The sequence below is a fragment of the Ascaphus truei genome, chromosome 15 (assembly GCF_040206685.1).
Source record: "Ascaphus truei isolate aAscTru1 chromosome 15, aAscTru1.hap1, whole genome shotgun sequence".
In the NCBI taxonomy this organism is placed as follows: Eukaryota; Metazoa; Chordata; class Amphibia; order Anura; family Ascaphidae; genus Ascaphus; species Ascaphus truei.
Window position 1 is genome coordinate 31,528,213 of NC_134497.1, and position 22,585 is coordinate 31,550,797.

Consider the following 22,585-nt stretch of genomic DNA (forward strand, 5'->3'; position numbering starts at 1 on the left):
TACATAAGGATCAATGAACAGTTCTAATCCCCATCCCTGAGGAAGTTCCAGATTGAACAAAATGCGTTGGATGAGTGCCAAGAGTTCCGGTGTGCAGCGTCTGCACGATTTCTGTCTCATCCTCTGAGAATAAACACACAGATACCCAACAAGCTCTGAGAAACCCTAAACATTACCACATAATATAGAGTTGTGTGAAAAAGAAAGTACACCCTCTTTGAATTCTATGGTTTTACATATCAGTACAATATAACAATCATATGTTCCTTTGCAGGTCTAAAAATGAGGTAAATACAACCTCAGATGAACAACAACACATGACATATTACACCGTGTCATGATTTCTTTAACAACAATAAAGCCAAAATGGAGAAGCCATGTGTGAAAAACGAAGTACACCCTTACTGCTTCCATAGGAATTAAGATACTAAGTAGCAGACATGTGCTCCTAATCAAATGCCCTTGATTAATTGATCATCAGCAAGTGTGACCCCCTCTATAAAAGCCAAAGTTTTAGCAGTTTGCTGGTCTGGAGCATTCAGGTGTTTTAACACAATGCCAAGGAGGAAATACATCAGCAATGATCTTCGAGAAGCAATTGTTGCTGCCCATCAATCTGGGAAGGATCATAAGGCCATTTCCAAACAATTTAAAGTCTATCATTCTACAGTGAGAAAGATTATTCAAAAGTGGAAAACATTCAAGACAGTAACTAATCTTCCCAAGAGTGGACGTCCCAGCAAATTCACCCCAAGGTCAGACCGTGCAATGCTCAGAGAAATTGCAAAATACCCAAGAGTTACATCTCAGACTCTACAGGCCTCAGTTAGCATGTTAAATGTTAAAGTTCACGACAGTACAATTAGAAAAAGACTGAACACGTATGGTTTGTTTCGAAGGGTTGCCAGGAGAAAGCCTCTTCTCTCTAAAAAGAACATGGCTGCATGGCTTAGGTTTGCAAAGTTGCATCTGAACAAACCACAAGACTTCTGGAACAATGTCCTTTGGACAGACGAGACCAAAGTGGGGATGTTTGGCCATAATGCACAGCGCCACGTTTGGCGAAAACCAAACACAGCATATCAGCACAAACATCTCATACCAACTGTCAAGCACGGTGGTGGAGGGGTGATGATTTGGGCTTGTTTTGCAGCCACAGGACCTGGGAACTTTGCAGTCATTGAGTCGACCATGAACTCCTCTGTATACCAAAGTATTCCAGAGTCAAATGTGAAGCCATCTGTTCGACAGCTAAAGCTTGGCCGAAATTGGGTCATGCAACAGGACAATGATTTCCAGCACACCAGCAAATCTACAACAGAATGGCTGAAATAGAAAAGAATCAAGGTGTTGCAATGGTCCAGTCAAAGTCCAGACCTCAACCTGATTGAAATGCTGTGGCGGGACCTTAAGAGAGCTGTGCATAAACAAATGCCCGCAAACAATTAACTGAAGCAACGTTGTAAAGAAGAGTGGGCCAAAATTCCTCCACAACAATGTGAGAGACTGATAAAGTCATACAGAAAACGATTACTTCAAGTTATTGCTGCTAAAGGTGGTTCTACAAGCTATTGAATCATAAGGTGTACTTAGTTTTTCACACGTCTTCTCCATTTTGGCTTTATTTTTGTTAAATAAATCATGACACGGTGTAATATATCATGTGTTGTTGTTCATCTGAGGTTGTATTTACCTCATTTTAAGACCTGCTAAGGAACAGATGATTGTTATTATGTCCGGATATGTAAAACCATAGAATTCAAAGAGGGTATACTTTCTTTTTCACACAACTGTATATGAATATGTATATATATGTGTGTGTGTGTGTATATATATATATATATATATATATATAGCCCTGTTTCTCCTAGAACACCGGAAGCTACCAGTGCTGCCCTTGTACCTGTCAGCTCACAGGAGCCTAAGCCTCTGCCACGGAGAGCCTGGGGTATATACTTACTATGGTTTATTTATTTATAAAATATTTTACCAGGAAGTAATACATTGAGAGTTACCTCTCGTTTTCAAGTATGTTATGAGTTAAGACAAATAATACATGTTTACAAATATAGTTACATAATGAGCAGGGTATACATTATATATAAGACATTGCATGCACAGTTAAAGATAATATGTATTATGGGCGTATGAAACAGTTACAGACCAGATTAAAATGTGTGACAGCCTTAGATTTGAAAGAATTTAGACTGGTGGTGGATGTAAGCGTCTCTGGTAGGTTGTTCCAGTTTTCGGGTGCACGGTAAAAGAAGGAGGAGCGGCGGGATACTTTGTTGAGCCTTGGGACCATGAACAGTCTTTTGGAGTCTGATCTCGGGTGATAAGTGCTGCATGTGGTAGGGGTGAGGAGCTTGTTCAGGTAGCTGGGTAGCTTGCCCATAAAGAATTTGAATGCAAGACAGGAAAGGTGAACTTTGCGCCTAGACTCGAGTGATGACCAATCTAGTTCTTTGAGCATTTCGCAGTGATGTGTGTTATAGTTGCATTGGAGAACAAAATGACAAATTGAGTTGTAGAGGGTGTCAAGTTTGCTAAGGTGGGTTTGAGGTGCCGAGCCATATACTATGTCTCCATAGTCAATAATTGGCATTAGCATCTGCTGTGCGATACGTTTTCTGACCAGGAGACTTAGGGAGGATTTGTTCCTGTAAACTACCCCTAGTTTGGCATAGGTCTTGGTTGTCAGGGTATCAATGTGCATCCCGAATGTTAAGTGGGAGTCAAACCATATGCCCAGGTATTTAAAACTAGTAACAGGAGTTAGGGTGGTGTTAGTGTTGGTTCTAATCTGGAGCTCAGTCGCTGGAAGCTTTAAAAATTTAGTCTTGGTCCCAAACACCATTGTTACAGCCTTGTCAGTGTTTAAAAACAGTTTGTTTTGGGAAATCCAGTTTTCGAGTCTGAAAAAGTCAGACTGAAGAATGTGTTGAAGGTCAGAGAGGCTATGGCTGTGTGCAAATAGGATTGTGTCATCTGCATACATGTGTATTGAGGCTTCCTGACAAGCTGTGGGAAGATCATTGATGAACACTGAGAAGAGTAGGGGCCCCAGAACAGAGCCTTGCGGGACGCCACAGGTGGTATCCATGGGGTTAGAGTTAGAGCCAGAGATGGACACATGTTGGGATCTACCTGATAGGTAGGACGGAAACCAGTTTAAAGCATGCTTCCCTATTCCAGAGCTCTGCAGTTTGTTGAGCAGGATAGCATGATCAACAGTATCAAAAGCCTTTGCAAAATCTAGGAATACTGCACCAGTGAGTTGACCCCGTTCCATTCCACACTGGATTTAATTGCAAACTTTTAGCAGGGTAGTTACGGTAGAGTGTTTGGGGCGAAAGCCAGATTGGAATTGGCTAGGGAAATTTGTCTTGTTATAGTAATCGCTTAATTGGGAGTGGACACATTTTTCCATGACTTTGGATAGGATTGGGAGAAAGGAGATTGGTCTGTAGTTTGAGACAGTGTTTTTGTCCCCACTTTTGAAGATTGGGACAACTCTGGCAGCTTTCCAGGTCTTAGGGATATGGCCAGCAGACAGGATAGAGTTGACTATGGAAGCAATTGGTTTGGCAATTGCTGGGGCACCAAGTCTTAGGAACCTAGATTGTAGTAAGTCAGGTCCACATTGGCTGCTTAGTTTTAATTTGAGGGGCGCTTGTGTAATCTCCTCTTCGGATACTGGGCCAAATTGAAAATTGTGGGCAATGTTGGGAGGGGGTGGGGCTATAGGGGTACTCCCAGGATGAGATTCAGGTTTGTGGTTTGGGTTGCGTTTTGCTAATAAGTTAGTAGCACACCCCACAAAGTAATCATTGAATGCATTTGCAATGTCGGTGGGGTTTGTCAGAGTAATATCGCCCTTAGTGATATTACTTGGGTGTTGATGGTTAGAAGGATGTGAAACTGGGGCGCTCCCTAAAATATGTGGCTAAAAGATACTTAAACGCCTAGGAATTATTTAAAAACTATGTGCTAAATATTAAAAATGTGTAATCATATAAAATAGTATAAAATAGTATACTGGCCCTTTTGGTTGGTTTTGCTGCTGCTTAACCTTGAAGAAGGCAACCCCGAGTCCTTCTTATGGTTACAATTGGAGTGTGAAGATGGTCAGCGCAAACTCGTGGTACTCAAGATGATGATGAAGAATAAAACAGAATAAAATAATACACAGTATTAGTGCATGCATCAACGTGTGGGGGGGGAGGGTGGGAGGGGAGGGGGGGGGGGGTGGGGGATGGGAAGGGGTATTAGTGAATGCCACTAAATACACAGCAAATGAAACATAAATTGCTAGTTTCAGCGACTCACACGGGCTTGTGTGAGACTTCACCCTCAACGATGGATGTGGTGGGTAAATACAAACTCCTGAAGCGGAGCAATAATAGACAAAAAACTCACACGGCCAAATGTGAGTTTGTTCCCTCAGTGGGTGATGTCAGCCTGTTCAGGTGATGTGGATACGTCTCAGTATTCTACCCCTCTACCCCCAGTGGGTGTGGTGTATGAGTGGCTCCTGTCCCAGACGCCCATAGACCAAAGGATGGGCAAAGTCTGAATTAGTAGCTAGTAAAGACTTTATTGGTAACAGTTTGAAACGTTAAAAACAATGAACACACTCACACAAATGACAACTATCGTTGCCCAGCATCAGCCGCGTGGCTATCCAGCAAGACCTCTTCCTCCGTTTGCGTTCTCACTGACGCGTCCGGCAGTGGAACCGGAAGGGAGGATCTGAACCGTATGTCCGGCGGTTGTCTGGGTCCCTCTCTCAATGAGCTCCGGCAGGGAACAACGCGTTTCGCAGTAAGCTTCGTCAGGTTCCTTCCGGATGCTCATTGTACATGGTATATATAGGCGCAGGGACATGATTGTTTAATAGATGAATTAAAAACAGTGTAAACACCTGGCTGTCTATCCCCCGCTTCAATTACTGTCTCCCTCAATGTAATTGGAGCCCGCTGTTGGATGGGTTGATAGAGGTATTGAGTACTTTTCGACATGCTACCATATCAGTTAAAAATAATTTTCAATTTCTTTCAGCCCTTTCAAAAAAGGGGGCAATTGTTGTGGTGTTTCTGTTTGAGCAAGACATTGCTAATAACATAGTTAAAAACATTTCTGCATTGTTATCCCTCATAACGTTAATGCTAATATGATCAACATATGAACAGAGTTCCAGCTAGCATACAGTGAATATAGGTACATATGCATACATTTCATTGTGTAGAAAAAATGGTTCAGAAACCGGGCTGTCTATCCCCCGCTTCAATAGCCCTCCGTTGAATAGGTATTAAATGTCTTTAGGCATGTTACCACAAAAAACAACAATTTAGAAATCAATCACTTTCAGCCCTTTCAAAAAGGGGGCAATCATTGTATTGGTTCGTTTTGAGCAGAGCACTGCTCATAACATAGTAGTTACTTTGCTGCATTGTTAACCCGTTATTACAGATGTAAACAGCAAATAAACCGAATTCCTGCTAGTGTACAGCTATAGTAATATGTACATACATTTCATGGTTGATTGGGGAAGCTCCTGGTATAGCAGGGTAGTGTATTAAAAAAGAACTTTGAAACAAAATTCACAGTAAAAACGGAGAGTAGTGTCCCTCGATATGGATAATTGCTGGGGAACATTTCATTAGATTCATTTATGGAGCAATAGTACCCTCTTGTGGGTAAATTCTGCAACTACAGGGCTGAATGTTTCCATATAGTTGATCACGGTTACATGTATGCTAAAATGTTTCTGTCCTAGGAGTGTTTAGAAGTTGTTTTAGAGTAAACCTCTATGTAAGTAATTTTACCTCACATTTAATGATAATGAGATTTTTCGCTTTAGTTATATATACATTAATATGAGGAAATGACTATATTTGATTCAATTTCCCATGGTATTAAGGAATGAATTCTTAGTTCATTAGAACAGGGAACTCAATACAAAAAACAATTTCACAAAAGTTTCAAGGGTTTTCTATTCATAAAGCCCCTCAAAATGATGTTAAAAAATTGGAAACATGCTGTCCCCAATTTGTTGGGCAATAGCCTACTCTAGTGGACAGACAGGAGGACTGGAGAACAAAATGGTTCACTTAAATGGCATCTAAGTACAATTGATCACAGTTAAAAGAGAGTTGGGAATGCATTCTGGCCTTGTCTTAGTAATAAGATGTACACCTCTCATAAATGGCTCTGTAGCCTCAAACGTGTAAGTAGTTCATCAAAAAATTTGCATCATTAAAATGCATCATACAAAAGTACATCAAGGATAAAAATCAAGGATAAGACATTATACATCAATACAATTTATCAAGAAATCTAAAAGGTAAGTTGACACGCCGATATATGCCGGTATGTTCAAAAGGAGCTGGTTCAAGGTGGATTCCTAATAGGAAAATGGCAGGGGGAATGGGGGATGAAAACAGATCAGTATGGGACAGGGAGAGATTAAAGGAAGGCTCCAATGTCGATATCTACATTGAGACCTTTAGGGGCCAAGCTTTTCAATTTGTAAATCCAAAATGTTTATTTTTTGGATAAAGTTGTCAGTCTGTCCCCACCTCTCCAGTTTGGTGGGACTAATTCAATGCCCCTAAATTCAAGGCCTGATGGATCTCCTTGGTGGTGTAGTGCAAAATGTTTTGATACACTGTGTGTCATCAATTTACGCCTTATGTCCCCTAGGTGCTCCAGTATGCGCACCCGTAAGGGTCGGCTGGTGCGCCCTACATACTGGAGTCCACAAGGGCAGTTCAGTAGATACACTACGAATTCTGTCTTGCAGTTTATGAAATGGGAAATTTTGAACTGTTCCCCTGTTATATTGGAACTAAACTGTATTTTCTCTTTTGTACCCTGTTTGCAGGCTTTGCAGGTGCTACATCTGTGGAAACCTTTCGCTTTCGGCAACCAGTTTACTTCCTGACCTGCTTTCTCGGTTCCTGGTTGGAAAAGACTTGGTGCTAACCGCCTTTTGATATTATCAGCTCTGTGTATTATTTTATTCTGTTTTATTCTTCATCATCATCTTGAGTACCACGAGTTTGCGCTGACCATCTTCACACTTCAATTGCAACTATAAGAAGGACTCGGGGTTGCCTTCTTCAAGGTTAAGCAGCAGCAAAACCAACCAAAAGGGCCAGTATACAATTTTATACTATTTTATATGATTACACATTTTTAATATTTAGCACATAGTTTTTAAATAATTCCTAGGCGTTTAAGTATTTTTTAGCCACATATTTTAGGGAGCGCCCCAGTTTCACATCCTTCTAACCATCAACACCCAAGTAATATCACTAAGGGCGATATTTCTCTGACAAACCCCACCGACATTGCAAATGCATTCAATGATTACTTTGTGGGGTGTGCTACTAACTTATTAGCAAAACGCAACCCAAACCACAAACCTGAATCTCATCCTGGGAGTACCCCTATAGCCCCACCCCCTCCCAACATCGCCCACAATTTTCAATTTGGCCCAGTATCCGAAGAGGAGATTACACAAGCACTCCGCAAATTAAAACTAAGCAGCCAATGTGAACCTGACTTACTACAATCTAGGTTCCTAAGACTTGGTGCCCCAGCAATTGCCAAACCAATTGCTTCCATAGTCAACTCTATCCTGTCTGCTGGCCATATCCCTAAGACCTGGAAAGCTGCCAGAGTTGTCCCAATCTTCAAAAGTGGGGACAAAAACACTGTCTCAAACTACAGACCAATCTCCTTTCTCCCAATTCTATCCAAAGTCATGGAAAAATGTGTCCACTCCCAATTAAGCAATTACTATAACAAGACAAATTTCCCTAGCCAATTCCAATCTGGCTTTCGCCCCAAACACTCTACTGTAACTACCCTGCTAAAAGTTTGCAATTAAATCCAGTGTGGAATGGAACGGGGTCAACTCACTGGTGCAGTATTCCTAGATTTTGCAAAGGCTTTTGATACTGTTGATCATGCTATCCTGCTCAACAAACTGCAGAGCTCTGGAATAGGGAAGCATGCTTTAAACTGGTTTCAGTCCTACCTATCAGGTACTGTAGATCCCAACATGTGTCCATCTCTGGCTCTAACTCTAACCCCATGGATATCACCTGTGGCGTCCCGCAAGGCTCTGTTCTGGGGCCCCTACTCTTCTCAGTGTTCATCAATGATCTTCCCACAGCTTGTCAGGAAGCCTCAATACACATGTATGCAGATGACACAATCCTATATGCACACAGCCATAGCCTCTCTGACCTTCAACACATTCTGTGTATTATTTTATTCTGTTTTATTCTTCATCATCATCTTGAGTACCACGAGTTTGCGCTGACCATCTTCACACTTCAGTTGATGGTTAGAAGGCTGGAATATGTTGTTGATATCCTTCCAGAATGCATGTTCCGCAGGCATCTGTAGTGATTGAGATCTTTGGTAGTGCCAGTTATTTTGTGGCTTTTCCACAAGGCATCCCTGAACTGGTAGAGTGTTTGTAAGGTCAGTTGTAACCCATGGAAGGTGGGCACCCCATACCCTTATTCTGCGTAGTGGAGCATGGGTATCACAGAGTTTTAAAAACTCAGATTGGAAATAGTCGAGCGCAGAATCAGGGTCAGGAATTAAATCGATTCTGTGCCATGGGCAGTTGGTAAGGTCATCCAGAAACTGTTGTGGGTTAAAGTTTCTAAATGTTCTAGTGAGGAGAACTTATGGGCTTGATTGGGACGGTTTAATTTTCCTTACACAGTACACTATTGCATGGTCACTGAAAATGTCAGGAAGGATGCCAGAGGATTGGATTCTGCTGGGATTTGAGGAGAGAATCCAGTCAAGCAAGGAATGGTTGTGCGATTTCAGGTTTGTTCGTGTGGGTTGGGAAATGAGTTGCGATAGGTTAAGCGACTTGATTTGTGTGTGGATTTTGTGGTTTTTAGGGTCAAGCCAATAAAAGTTGAAATCTCCAAGAACTAGCAGCTCACTCTTCTCATTCTGAAAGGAAATGGAGCCAAGAAACTGGGTAATATCAGTCATAGATTGTAGAGGGGCTTTAGATGCCAGCAATCAGGACGGGCTTAGAGAAGGCAGATTCTGCCAACTAGGATTTCAAAAGTGGTTGGTCTTGGGGGGCAATTTACCAGTGTAAATTGTAAGGTGTCTGCAACATAAAATAACACCCCTCCTCCTCTCTTTGACCTATCTCTCCTAGAAATGGAGTATCCCTGAATGGCAATATGTGCAGCAGGGGTTTTAGGGGTTAGCCATGTTTCTGTAAGAACGATGGCTTTTGATTTATGCATAAGGCACCATGCCCTTAGTTCATCCAGTTTGGGCAGCAGACTCCGGATATTTATATGGGCGAGAGATGGCCCTTTTTGGAATTTGAAGGGGTATGGGACAGAGTTGAAGTGGGAGGACCTGGGGTACGTTCAATATCACCTGCAAAAGAGAGTAATAGTATGAGTAGAAATTTGAGTATTTGTTTGCAAGTTGTTACTTTATGATGTTTGCCATTTGAGTGTGCAGTGGTTGGTGTGCTGGTTTTCAGGGTTCTTCACCAACATTCAGTAGATAGTGCAAGGCTTTTGAGTAATCCAGGGTGTATGGTGCAGCGCCTCCACCTGTGAGGGATCCAAGCAGAGCGGAAGCAGCCCCTCACAGGACACAATCAATTGAACACACACAGTAAAAATAGAAGAACCTTTACTGATATATATAGATATATACCTGCATATATATCTAACATACCCTAGTTCACTAAAAGTACAACTATCCAACGCACCTCGCAGAGCGCAACCCTCCAATGTACCATAGGAGTCCCTCAGTCATTTAACCCTTAGTGTCTCCAAGGAACACACCCTTGTGGCACTGTCATCAGTGGTTGCGATCTTGGATAAAAATTGAATGTTTTCTTTCCCTTACTTACTGGATGCCTGGTGGATGCGGATGCAGGGTCTGTGTATCCATTGACTGTCAGAATCTATAAGCCATTTGAAATACAGTAATGTGATGGAGACAATAAATCCAGGACATTAATTGGCTGAAGGCTTTGCATCTGTTGTGAATTATTAGGACAGTGAATACTGGGGCAGTGTTTTCATTGGCTGTTGGACTGTGCTGTCTGAATTATTGCTGGTCAACAATATATATATAAAGTCTACTAAGAATGCTGTATGTGCTGACTGTTATGCTGTTTGGGTCTTATCATCATGCAGAACCTTTATTTCTGCTTTTGGAATAATGACTTTGTGGCCGGGTGACTATTGGCTGAACCAGCTGCGCGATCTAATGCACACACTGCACACACAGAGCATACTGCACACACTCACTGTACACTGCACACACTCACAGCACGCACACAGGTCCCCCCCCCCTACCTTTGGTGTCAGGCGCCGGGGCATCGTGGGGCTGCTAGCGGCAGGATCGAGGTGGCGCTGCTGGGGGAAGTGAGGCTGCTGAGGGGATTGCAGGGAATGCTGGGAGAAGTACGGTGGCTGCTAAAGGACGTGTAGGGCTGCCGGCGACTCACTCCACCTCTTCCCTCCGATCAAGCGCGTGGTGGCCATTTAAAAAAAAAAATTAGCGCGACCCCGGTTATAGCACGGTGAGATCGGGTTGTCCCCGAAGACGGCGTTGAGCTGTGTGTGTATATATATATATATATACACACACACACGCACATACATACATACATACATATGTGTATGTGTGTCAAAAGGAGTGCTACTGAACGTGGCCAAATGTATACAAACAAAAGACAGAAATGCCCAATGCTACATCCAATGCAACAAAATATATAGTAAAATACTTAATTCGTATTCTCGTGAGTAAAGCTTATTTAGTTAAACCATTTTAGCACTTTTAACCCACTGTCGCCATGCTGCGACAGCATAAAACACTATATACAGTACATTACAGGCATACCCCAGTTTAAGGACACTCACTTTAAGTACACTCGCGAGTAAGGACATATCGCCCAATAGGCAAACGGCAGCTCGCGCATGCGCCTTTCAGCACATCCTGAACATCAATACCGGCTCCCTACCTGTACAGAAGCTGTGCGCAAGCGGGAGACTATAGAGCCTGTTACAAATGTGTTATTTACATCAGTTATGCACATATATGACGATTGCAGTTCAGTACATGCATCGACAAGTGGAAAAAAGGTAGTGCTTCATTTTATGTACATTTAAGTACATTTACATGCTCCGGTCCCATTGTGTACGTTAATGCGGGGTACGCCTGTATACATAGCCGTTATAATTATAACACATAGGGAGGGGAGTGGGGCAGCCAACGTCCCCGAACCTCAGGTAATTTCCCTATCTGCTTCTGCTCCGTCTCTATATACCGTACCTATCATTTTCCCACTCAAACTCCCTAGCCACTGTGACGGTGAAGGGGTAACAAGGCCAATAATAAAGGTATTATGCCCGGCTGGTTGCCCCTAAACCCTGTTAGGGATGAAGGGGTTCATGGTATGGTCACCATAATGCCATGTTTTCCCTGAATATCAACTGTGATGTCCCATGGGTCATACCGTGAAAATAGAGTGTCAGTTCTGCAGCTTAGAATATAGCTGCAGTCCTGTTAATATGTACTGTATGTGTAAAATGTGCTTGCTAAGCAAGGGGGGCTCCTAGCGCTGTACAAAGAGTTCACTGAATAAGCGTGCCTGTGGTAAGCGGCTACACTGAAGCCCCGAATCACTTCCTAAACTGCAAACCCTCCGGGAAAGCTTTAACCACAAACTCAAGTGGATAAGTGGCTGGCGGTTTAGTTGAAGTGGCGGAGTGCAACAATTCATCAGGCGGTCTTGTTAACCAATAAAGGTCAATTGGTGAAGTGCTTCTGCGGTTACCGATCCCGGCAAGCAATGATACATTGTATGCCGGCTTCTGACCACAGAACGACTATAAGTCAAAACGCAAACCACATCATATTAAATTAAGGGGCTAACTTGTGTTAGGAGGGAGCTAGTACTCTAATTTTTGGAATGCAGATAGCCAAGGATTGGTCATGCACATACATGCTTTCATATCACCACCTCATATAGAAATGACATATAAAAATAAACCCTGTTTTAGGTCTTTGAAAATATGAAGACAGGAACCTTTTTCCTGTCAGCCCGGTAGTTAATCCATTAACATGCACATATGTTAGGGATGAATGAGCCGAGGGATTTCCAACTCCGTACTTCAAAGGGCACCCTGCTGCGCTGGTGCCCCAATGTCAAGAGAAGTCCGGAGTTGAAAGCCTCAGAGACCCTGAAGTGTTAGAGCGGGCAGGATACAGTAAAGTACCCTGAACCGGAGTAAAGTGCGGGCTATTAACAAATAGTAGCCGACACCCAGACTTACTGTCGCCAGGTAAGGGGTTGGGTCACGTATGCTAAGCAGCAGAGGTGCCAAGTTAGCACATGCTCTTAGCAGACCGGGAAGCCCCCTCTGCCAGGTTTTTGAGCTACTGGCAAGTCTGGGATAGGCGAGAAAAGTTATTCCCACGGGGGGATTGGCTGTACAGGTTAAGGATAGGAGTCTTAAGCCTATAAGAATATAAAAATGCCTGCAGGCCCGGTCTTAGTCAGATTCCGCTAAGAAACATCTTAAAGCTTCAACCAAGGTCCATTCCAGCGTCACAGAAGTTCCGGAATGTGAGGGGTTAAAAACATTGTAACAAAGAATTGCACCCCTCTTCCAGAATTCGTTTGAGCTAAAGATTCCCGAACAAATTCTATAAGGACTTAACGAAAAGTTTTCCATTGGCGGAGATACAGGGGTTGCATTCCGCGCCCCTAGCCAAGGACTGTCGCACGGCTCTATTCTCGCACCACCCCGCTCCGTGCAGTGGTGCCTAGAGACTTTTATCTTCGAGTTATTCCTTCCGTGGACATTATATTTCGTTTCCCCATCCCAGTAAGTCTATAAGTGTATATTGAGTGTATATGTGAAGAATTGTATGTTTGTCTTAAAAGGAAATAAATTACAATTTATTTTACCCTCCTTGTTGTGCTCAATCCAGAATCCTGGTATTAATGTGTTAATAAGACTTGGTCTCCCGTGACAGCCACGCCCTCCCTCTGGCCTGCCCAATCACAGCACTGCCCAGCACCTACTCCTCAGCCAATCACCTGACACCTGTCCCACATCTGCCTGGTAACACAAAGCTCACTTTCCCGCAAAATGGAAATAGACCCAAACAATCTCAGAGGTGAGCGAGGGGCTTCCAGTCCCGTGCCCCCCACAATCCTGTCCTCCCCCGTCCCGTGTACCCCCACAGTCCAGTGCCCCGCCACAGTCCCTTCACCTTTATTATGAAGGTCGTCACACCTCTTACCCTAAATCCAACTACCTTAATCCCTTACCCTAAAACCCCCTACTCCAAGAACGTACCCTAAAACACCCTACCCTAAACCCTTAAATTAACCCCATACCGAAAACGGTAATAAAACTTACATTAGAAGCAGCTGGTGGCGGACGGTCCATCTGCGGCCTAATGCCGATGGCAAATTGGTCGCGTTGAAACAATACCGATTCACAGCTAAGTGAGGCTACAGACCACTTCTGCATAATGGGAAAAGTAAATTTTATTAGAACCAACAGCATGGAAATATAAAACATTAAGAAAAACCTTTTTCTTTAAATAAAACTACAATAAAAATGATACAAATAACCTGCATTTAAAATGCTTGTTTTATGCACCACTAACAAAGTCCCTTTTCATTGTGATTTAGCGTAACACAGATACACATGTGCACTTATATGTGAGCGTCTTGGTTATCCCTAAACATGCCTGGCTTTAGAGATAAGTCTCTCCCCTGTGTGTATCATCAGGCTGGATAAATCACTAAATCCCTTCCTACATTACATACATGCGGTCTCTCCCCTGTGTGTGTCCTCTTGTGTCTGATCAGGTGGGATGACTGACTACATCCCTTCCCACATTCCCCACATACATGCGGTCTCTCCCCTGTGTGTGTCCTTGTGTGTATGTTCAGATTGGATAACCGACTAAATCCCTTCCCACATTCCCCACATACATGCGGTCTCTCCCCTGTGTGTGTCCTCTTGTGTGTGTTCAGGTGGGATAAGTTACTAAACCCCTTCCCACATTCCCCACATACATGCGGTCTCTCCCCTGTGTGTGTCCTTGTGTGTATGTTCAGATTGGATAACCGACTAAATCCCTTCCCACATTCCCCACATACATGCGGTCTCTCCCCTGTGTGTGTCCTCTTGTGTGTGTTCAGGTGGGATAACTGACTAAATCTCATCCCACATTCCCCACATACATGCGGTTTCTCCCCTGTGTGTGTCCTCCTGTGTGTGTTCAGGCTGAATAACTTACTAAATCCCTTCCCACATTCCCCACATACATGTGGTCTCTCCCCTGTGTGTGTCCTCTTGTGTGTGTTCAGGTGGGTTAACACACTAAATCCCTTCCCACATTCCCCACATACATGCGGCCTCTCCCCTGTGTGTGTTCTTATGTGTACGTTGAGGTAGGATAATTTACTAAATCCCTTCCCACATTCCCCACATACATGCGGCCTCTCCCCTGTGTGTGTCCTTATGTGTACGTTGAGGCAGGATAACTGACTAAATCCCTTCCCACATTCCCCACATACATGCGGTCTCTCCCCTGTGTGTGTCCTTTTGTGTGTGTTCAGGCTGGATGAGTCACTAAATCCCTTCCCACATTCCCCACATACATGCGGTCTCTCCCGTGTGTGTGTCCTTGTGTGTAAGTTCAGATAGGATAACCGACTAAATCCCTTCCCACATTCCCCACATACATACGGCCTCTCCCCTGTGTGTGTCCTTATGTGTACGTTGAGGCAGGATAACTGACTAAATCCCTTCCCACATTCCCCACATACATGCGGTCTCTCCCCTGTGTGTGTCCTCTTGTGTGTGTTCAGATGGGATAAGTTACTAAACCCCTTCCCACATTCCCCACATACATGCGGTCTCTCCCCTGTGTGTGTCCTTGTGTGTATGTTCAGATTGGATAACCGACTAAATCCCTTCCCACATTCCCCACATACATGCGGTCTCTCCCCTGTGTGTGTCCTTGTGTGTATGTTCAGAAAGGATGACCGACTAAATCCCTTCCCACATTCCCCACATACATGCGGTTTCTCCCCTGTGTGTGTCCTCTTGTGTGTGTTCAGGTTGGATGAGTCACTAAATCCCTTCCCACATTCCCCACATACATGCGGCCTCTCCCCTGTGTGTGTCCTTATGTGTACGTTGAGGTAGGATAACTGACTAAATCCCTTCCCACATTCCTCACATACATGCGGTCTCTCCCCTGTGTGTGTCCTCTTGTGTGTGTTCAGGTTGGATGAGTCACTAAATCCCTTCCCACATTCCCCACATACATGCGGTCTCTCCCCTGTGTGTGTCCTCTGGTGTGTGTTCAGGTGGAATAACCGACTAAATCCCTTTCCACATTCCCCACATACATGCGGTCTCTCCCCTGTGTGTGTCCTTGTGTGTATGTTCAGATAGGATAACCAACTAAATCCCTTCCCACATTCCCCACATACATGCGGTCTCTCCCCGGTCTGTATTCTCTTCTGTGCGTTCTGTTCTGATAACCAATTCAGACTCTTCCCACTTGCTCCAAGATCTTTTCCTGTGACAGCTGCTAATATATATCTTTTGGAATGAGAAGCAGTTACATTGTTTATTAATTGCCTTGACTGGTTGAAAGATGCATTTTCTGTCATATTTATTGGAATGTTGCAAGATTGTTCTGTCATCATCTTTTCCATATACTGATTTGGGTGTTTGAACTTCAGATGTTTGATGAGGTAATCCTGACTGCTAAAAGCAACCTTGCAGTGCTGGCATGGCTGGATTATTGGTGCTTGCTTTTGTACTAGACGAGACAAAAAAGTCACTGTTACACACTGTCTTACACACCTGATTTCACCCATGTCTCCCTGCCATCTCTACCCCTGTAAAGTGTGTTAACCCTTTAGTTATTTGACTAACCTTAAAACTTGTTATCATGCATTGTGACCATGCACTGCCATCTACAACACTTATTCCCTCACCTACTGTCTCTGTAAGTTCCCCATCAAAACTCATATTGTAAGCTCTTCGGGGCAGGGATTTCCTTTCCTATTGTCTGATTTTGTTGCACTTATTGTATTATTATAATTCCCTGTAATGTATTCTTTGTGAAGCGCTGAGTACACTTTTGGCGCTATATAAATAAAGACATACAATACAAGAGGTCATGAAGGAGAGGTAAGTTGGCATATCACAAAAAGTTCAGGATGAAAGTAAACCGTAGATGTACATTGTAAAAATGAAGGGTTTAGCACAACATGTGCAGCATATGGGCCGGGAGAGTAGATGTAATGGATTATACATTTAAAGTGGATCATCATATCTAACGATTTGTATGTATGTACGTCTTTATTTGTATAGCGCCATAAAATGTACATAGCGCTTCACAGTAGTAATACATGTCATATAAATAACAAATATAAATAACAGATCATGGGAATAAGTGCTTCAGACATACTGTAAAAGTAACATTAAGGAAGGAGTCCCTGCTCCGAGGAGCTTACAATCTAATTGGTAGGTAGGGAGAACGTACAGAGACAGGAGGGAATACTAGTAAGTGCGTCTGCAGGGGGCCAAGCTTTGTGTCATGTGTCCATGATTATCCAGTGCTACTCATATGCTTCTTTAAGCAGATGTGTCTTAAGGTGGGTAGCGAGGGGGCTAGTCGGGTATTGAGGGGAAGGGCATTCCAGAGGTGTGGGGCAGAAAGTGAGAAAGGTTTAAGGCGGGAGAGAGCTTTAGATACAAAGGGGGTAGAAAGAAGACATCCTTGAGAAGAACGCAAGAGTCGTGATGGTGCATAGCGAGAAATTAGGGCTGAGATGTAATGAGGGGCAGAAGAATGTAAAGCTTTAAAAGTGAGCAGTAGAATTGAGTGTGAGATACGCGATTTAATCGGAAGCCAGGAGAGGGATTTCAGCAGGGGAGACCCTGAGACAGATTTAGGAAAGAGTAGAGTGATTCTGGCAGCAGTGTTTAGGATAGATTGTAGGGGAGACAGGTGAGAGGTAGGAAGGCCGGACAGCAGGAGGTTGCAGTAATCGAGACGTGAGAGAATGAGGGCCCGAGTCAGAGTTTTGGCAGTTGAGTAACAGAGGAAAGGGCGTATCTTTGTGATATTGCGGAGGAAAAAGCAACAAGTTTTAGAAACGTTTTGAATATGAGAGGAGAATGAGAGAGAGGAATCAAGTGTGACCCCTAGGCAGCGTGCTTGGGCTACTGGGTGAATGATCGTATTTCCAATAGCAATGTGGAAGGATGTAGTAGGGCCAGGTTTGGGAGGTAGTATAAGGAGCTCTGTTTTTGCCATGTTAAGTTTCAGTCGGCAGATGGCCATCCAGGATGATATTCCAGAGAGGCATTCAGAAACTTTGGTCTGTATAGAGGTGTAAGGTCAGGGGTTGAAAGGTAAATTTGTGTGTCGTCAGCATAGAGGTGATATTTAAACCCAAAAGATGTGATTAGGTCACCTAGAGAGAGTGTGTAGAGAGAAAAGAGAAGGGATCCCAGGACAGAGCCCTGGGGTACCCCCACAGAGAGATCAATAGAGGAGGAGGAGGTGTTAGCAAAAGAGACACTGAAGGTACGATGGGAGAGGTAAGAGGAGATCCAGGATAAAGCTTTGTTCCGAATACCAAGAGTATGGAGAATGTGAAGGAGAAGAGGGTGGTCCACGGTGTCGAATGCTGCAGAGAGGTCGAGTAATATGAGCAGAGTGTAATAACCTCTGTCTTTGGCAGCGTGGAGGTCGTCAGTTATTTTAGTGAGGGCTGTTTCAGTAGAGTGAGCAGTGCGGAAGCCAGATTGTAGAGGGTCTAGTACAGAATAGGTGTTGAGAAAGTGTAGCAATCGAGAGAATACAAGACGTTCAAGGAGTTTGGAGGCAAAAGGCAGGAGGGAGACAGGTCGATAGTTAGAAGTACAGGTAGGGTCAAGCTTGCTGTTTTTGAGTAATGGTATAACGGTTGCATGCTTGAAGGATGAAGGAAAGGTACCAGAGTAGAGGGAAGAATTAAAGATCTGTGTGAGCATAGGGATTATAGAAGGAGCAAGAGGTTTTAGGAGATGGGAGGGAATGGGATCAAGAGGGCAAGTGGTAGAGGGAGAAGAGGAGATCAGCAGTGATACATCCTCCTCCGAGATAGCAGAAAAAGAGTCAAGAAAGACAGGAGGAGAGTTGGGAAGCATTGTGGGATGGGAGGAGGCAACAGATGGGATGTTCTGTCGTATGGACTCCACCTTTTTCTTAAAAAAGTCAGCAAAGTCCTGAGGTGAGATGGAGGAAGAAGAGGAGGCAGCTGAGGGTGGTCTGAGTAGAGAGTCAAAGACAGAAAAGAGACGGCGTGGGTTAGACTTGTGTGTGTTGATTAGTGATGAAAAGTAGGTTTGTTTAGCCTGAAAGAGGGCAGAGTTGAAACAGGATAGCATAAATTTGTAGTGAATGAAGTCTGCGAGCGTATGAGATTTCCTCCAGAGGCGTTCAGAGGAACGAGTGGAGGAACGCAGCATGCGTGTGTGGGAGTTTAGCCAGGGTCTGGGGTTAGAAGGGCGAGGACGGCAGAGAGAAAGTGGGGCATGAAGATCAAGAGAGGAAGATAAGGCAGAATTGTAGTTCCTGACCAGGTTGTCAGGGTCTGAAGCAGAACTGAGAGAGGAGAGGGAGGAGCGTAAAGTGGAATCAAGAGCTGGTAGGTTAATAGAGCGCAGGTTTCTGCAAAAACGAGGGCGAGATGGAGATGGAGATGGAGAGAAGCGAGAGAGAGAAAATGAGATGAGGTGATGGTCGGAGAGAGGAAAAGGGGAAATGGAGAAATCGGAGAGAGAGAAGTTCTTAGTGAAAACCAGGTCTAAGTAGTGGCCATCCTTGTGGGTGCTGGCTGCAGTCCACTGTTGAAGGCCAAAAGAAGAGGTTAGAGAAAGAAAGCGGGAAGCACAAGGGAGAGAGGGGTCATCAATGTGGCAATTGAAGTCCCCAAGGAGAAGAACAGGGGAGTCTGAGGAGAGAAAGAAAGAGAGCCAGGATTCAAAGTGAGAGAGAAAGGCAGAAGGGGGATGAGTAGAGGTAGGTGGGCGATAGATGACCGCCACATGAACAGGGAGAGGAGAGAAGATCTGGACAGTGTGAACCTCAAAGGAGGGAAAGGCAAGAGAGGGGGGAATAGGAATAGTTCGGTAACGGCAGAGAGAGGAGAGCAGGAGCTCAACCCCTGCCACCAGGGTGTGGAGTGTGGGAGAAGGAAAGGCCACCATAGGAGAGGGCAGCTTCCAGAGCAGAGTCAGACTGAGTGAGCCAGGTCTCAGTTATAGCAAAGAGAAGCAGGGAGTGAGAGAGAAAGAAGTCATGTACAGAGAGGAACTTGTTAGAAAGGGAGCGAGCATTCCAAAGGGCACAGGAGAAAGGGAGAGAGGAGGGAGGGTGGCAGGGGATGGGTATGAGGTTGGAGGGGTTTACACCAGAAGGAGTAGAAGTTGCATGTGGAAGGCGAGGACGAGAGCAAGTAGAAATAAGGCAGGGACCAGGATTGGGAGAGATATCCCCAGAAGCAAGGAGGAGAAGCATGGACAGAAAGAGAATGTGTGAGGATGATTTGTAGGGGTGTGTTTCAGTGCAGGCGGCATAACTGTGTGGTGACAGAGGGCGCAGGTAAGAGAGGAGTTCATGTGAACTGAGAAGTGGTGAAGTAAGGAGAGATGGAGAAATATGGATAGAGTTAGAGACATGATGAGGCTGGTGGAAGGAAGTGCATAATTTGAAAATAAGTGAGGTTACAGTAAATATAAAAAGTAAAGGTGGCATCACAGCAATAGTAATGTGTTGAGATGTGCAGTGTGGGATGATAACCTCCTTTCCAGCGTAGTTCAAATGCAGGAATCAGAAGCAGTAGATTGTGTCCACTTTTTCCACTTCTTTTTTGAACTTCCCTTTTTAAACTTCCATACTACTTGAAAGATTTCTACTGTACTTAAAAGCATTTCTGCTTAAGAGCAAAGGCTGCAAGCAGCAATGGCTGTTGTAAGTTTACTTATATACATTTAGAAAGTCACCTGGTTGGTACAACAAACTTAATTAGCACATGTGAGGGTAGTTAAACCAAATTGTTTTTCAAAGGTGGGTGTTGTGTTGCACAAGTGTGAAAGATGAATTAAATTAAGGCAATAGGGGGATGATTTCCACACAGACAATTTGAGATGTTTTTACCTAAAAGTAAATCTCACTAGCTGCAAAACACCAATTAAAGTGCAGAAATCTTATCAAATCCTTTGATAGATAGTAAATCGATAGTTTCAGTTGTGAAGGTATAATTAAAAAATGTTTGTAAATTGAATAGAATACGTGTCTCATTAGAAGCTCACATATATCAGTCACCAGGTGTTCCCGTTACTACACCATGTACCAGATCTCTAATAGTTATAGGATGACCCAACTTTCTGCTAAATCTCCTTTGTTAAATCAGGAACCAAATGCACAATAATTGTAATTTAACCTATATACAGTGGCGTGAAAAAGAAAGTACACCCTCTTTGAATTCTATGGTTTTACATATTAAGCCATAATAACAATCATCTGTTTCTTAGCAGGTCTTAAAATGAGGTAAATACAACCTCAGATGAACAACAACACATGACATATTACACTGTGTCATGATTTAACAAAAATAAAGCCAAAATGGAGAAGCCATGTGTGAAAAACTAAGTATACCTTATGATTCAATAGCTTGTAGAACCACCTTTAGCAGTGTAAGGTTAAAAACTGTTTCTGCCAGCTCTGTTCTTTTCAGGGACTGAACAGGTTAAAATAAATATGTGTCAAGCTTTGTTCTCTCGGAGACCAAATGGTAAAAGTATTCTAGCTGTGGACCAGCTGTCCCAGGATATCTATTACATAAGAAACAAGACCACTAGTCTTGTTTCTGACCCCATTAGTAGTTAATGACCTTTTATCCCTATTTCCACCAATTTAGGCCAGATGGTATATGTCATTTTAGATGTATGATCTATACATGAGAACTTAGTTTGTAACAGATGTATGAAATTGACACACGATGTATTGTCCTTGTCTTGGGTATAAAAGAACTGCCTTGATGACATATTAAACAGAGGAAAGAAATCAACCACCTTGTGTGCATTGAATCTTTGCTTCTCCGAGCTCGTAACTATCATATCTGAGACCAGAAGCATATAGCAGCTGCGTGATGAATCTCCCGGGTCGAGTAGAAGAAGTTAGCTGCTCTAAGGTCTGGTCAGGTAGACTGGACCTAACAAATGGTGTCAGAAAAAGTGTGATTTGCACAGGAAAAAGGTGAGAAAAACGTATTTTATTGTTTCTCACCATTTCTCTGCGAATCTAAAGAACCTAAATTTTATAGGGCAGAAGAATCGAGGGTTTGAGTCCCAGATTTATATAACAAAGGGTTGGAGTCCCTATTGTTTAATTGAAACGGGCTGTACTGATATGGTGTCTCAGATATGATGGTAATTTAGGATAAGCTAATAATTGTTTAGGTTAAGATGATATTAAGAATAATAAGACTAACCTTATTGTATGCTTGTTAAGATAAAATTCCTTTATAAGTTGTTTATGGGATTATAGGTATACTGTATGAAAAAATGTACTGTAGGATGAGTTAAAATAACCCTTATGGATGAATGCAGTGTGGCATAGGTTCCTCAATTAACACTCAAGCACAGCAACAAAGCTGGGAAGATAAAAGATTTTTCTTCCTTTTGACAATCTGAGCTCTGTCTGTCTCCCTCAAATTGCCTGCATGTATAAACCGCTCTAGCCCCCACCTTTTTTCCCCCAGTGATTTGTTACACAGGAAAGGCACAGGAATGTTGTAGACAGATAGAAAGAAAAAAAAGAGAGAGACAAGAATTAGAAAGTTGAAATAATAAGAATTTTGTTTTATAGGACAAGTTACAGAGATGGTTTTCTTTTTGTTGAAATGTTGTTAGCAAGTCAGCAGAGATCTTAGGAGAGAGAAAGACAGAAAAATATAATTTTTCCAATTTAATTTTAAGACATGCAAACCCAAATTATTTGTGCCACGTTGACCAAGTATGAGTGTATATTAAGTTGAATTAATAATATTTTCCCGTCTGGATTGAAAAGTTCAGGGAGTCTTATGTATTACAAAATTGAGTGGAAAAACAAGATTATAATAGGTATAGGTTTCTTTTTCCATTAGAATGTTTTTATTACATTTTCAGGCATGAATATGATAAAAAGGTTTATTGTATGTAATCCCTGTGTGTGTGCTTGTAAGAATCTGAGTGAATTCTATCCATATGAAAGTGTTATTTGCATTGAATAATAAGAAAAACGGTTTATTGTATGTATACAAAATTACTATTCAGGGCAAGTGCTTCTAAAATAAGAATATAATTAATTGCTCATGTTGAAATTTAATTTTTAAAAGGTGTACACCCCCACTATAATATAAACTAATTTACACTGGGCAGGGGAAAGTTTTGGGTATCTGTGGAGAAAAAGAATAAAG

At 43.0% G+C, this 22,585-nt stretch overlaps 1 protein-coding gene across 4 annotated transcripts in view; it reads right to left on the bottom strand.

The window, feature by feature from the left end:
- Positions 1–22,585, bottom strand: part of LOC142466767 (uncharacterized) — a 50,451-nt gene that overhangs the window by 5,629 nt on the left and 22,237 nt on the right. For 2 of the 4 annotated variants that reach the window (XM_075572146.1, XM_075572147.1), the window contains one exon: positions 13,573–15,888. In XM_075572146.1, the coding sequence (XP_075428261.1) occupies positions 13,832–15,781 (1,950 nt within the window). In that variant the 5' untranslated portion in view covers positions 15,782–15,888 and the 3' untranslated portion in view covers positions 13,573–13,831. The other 2 variants (XR_012788215.1, XR_012788214.1) reach the window with 2 other exon arrangements.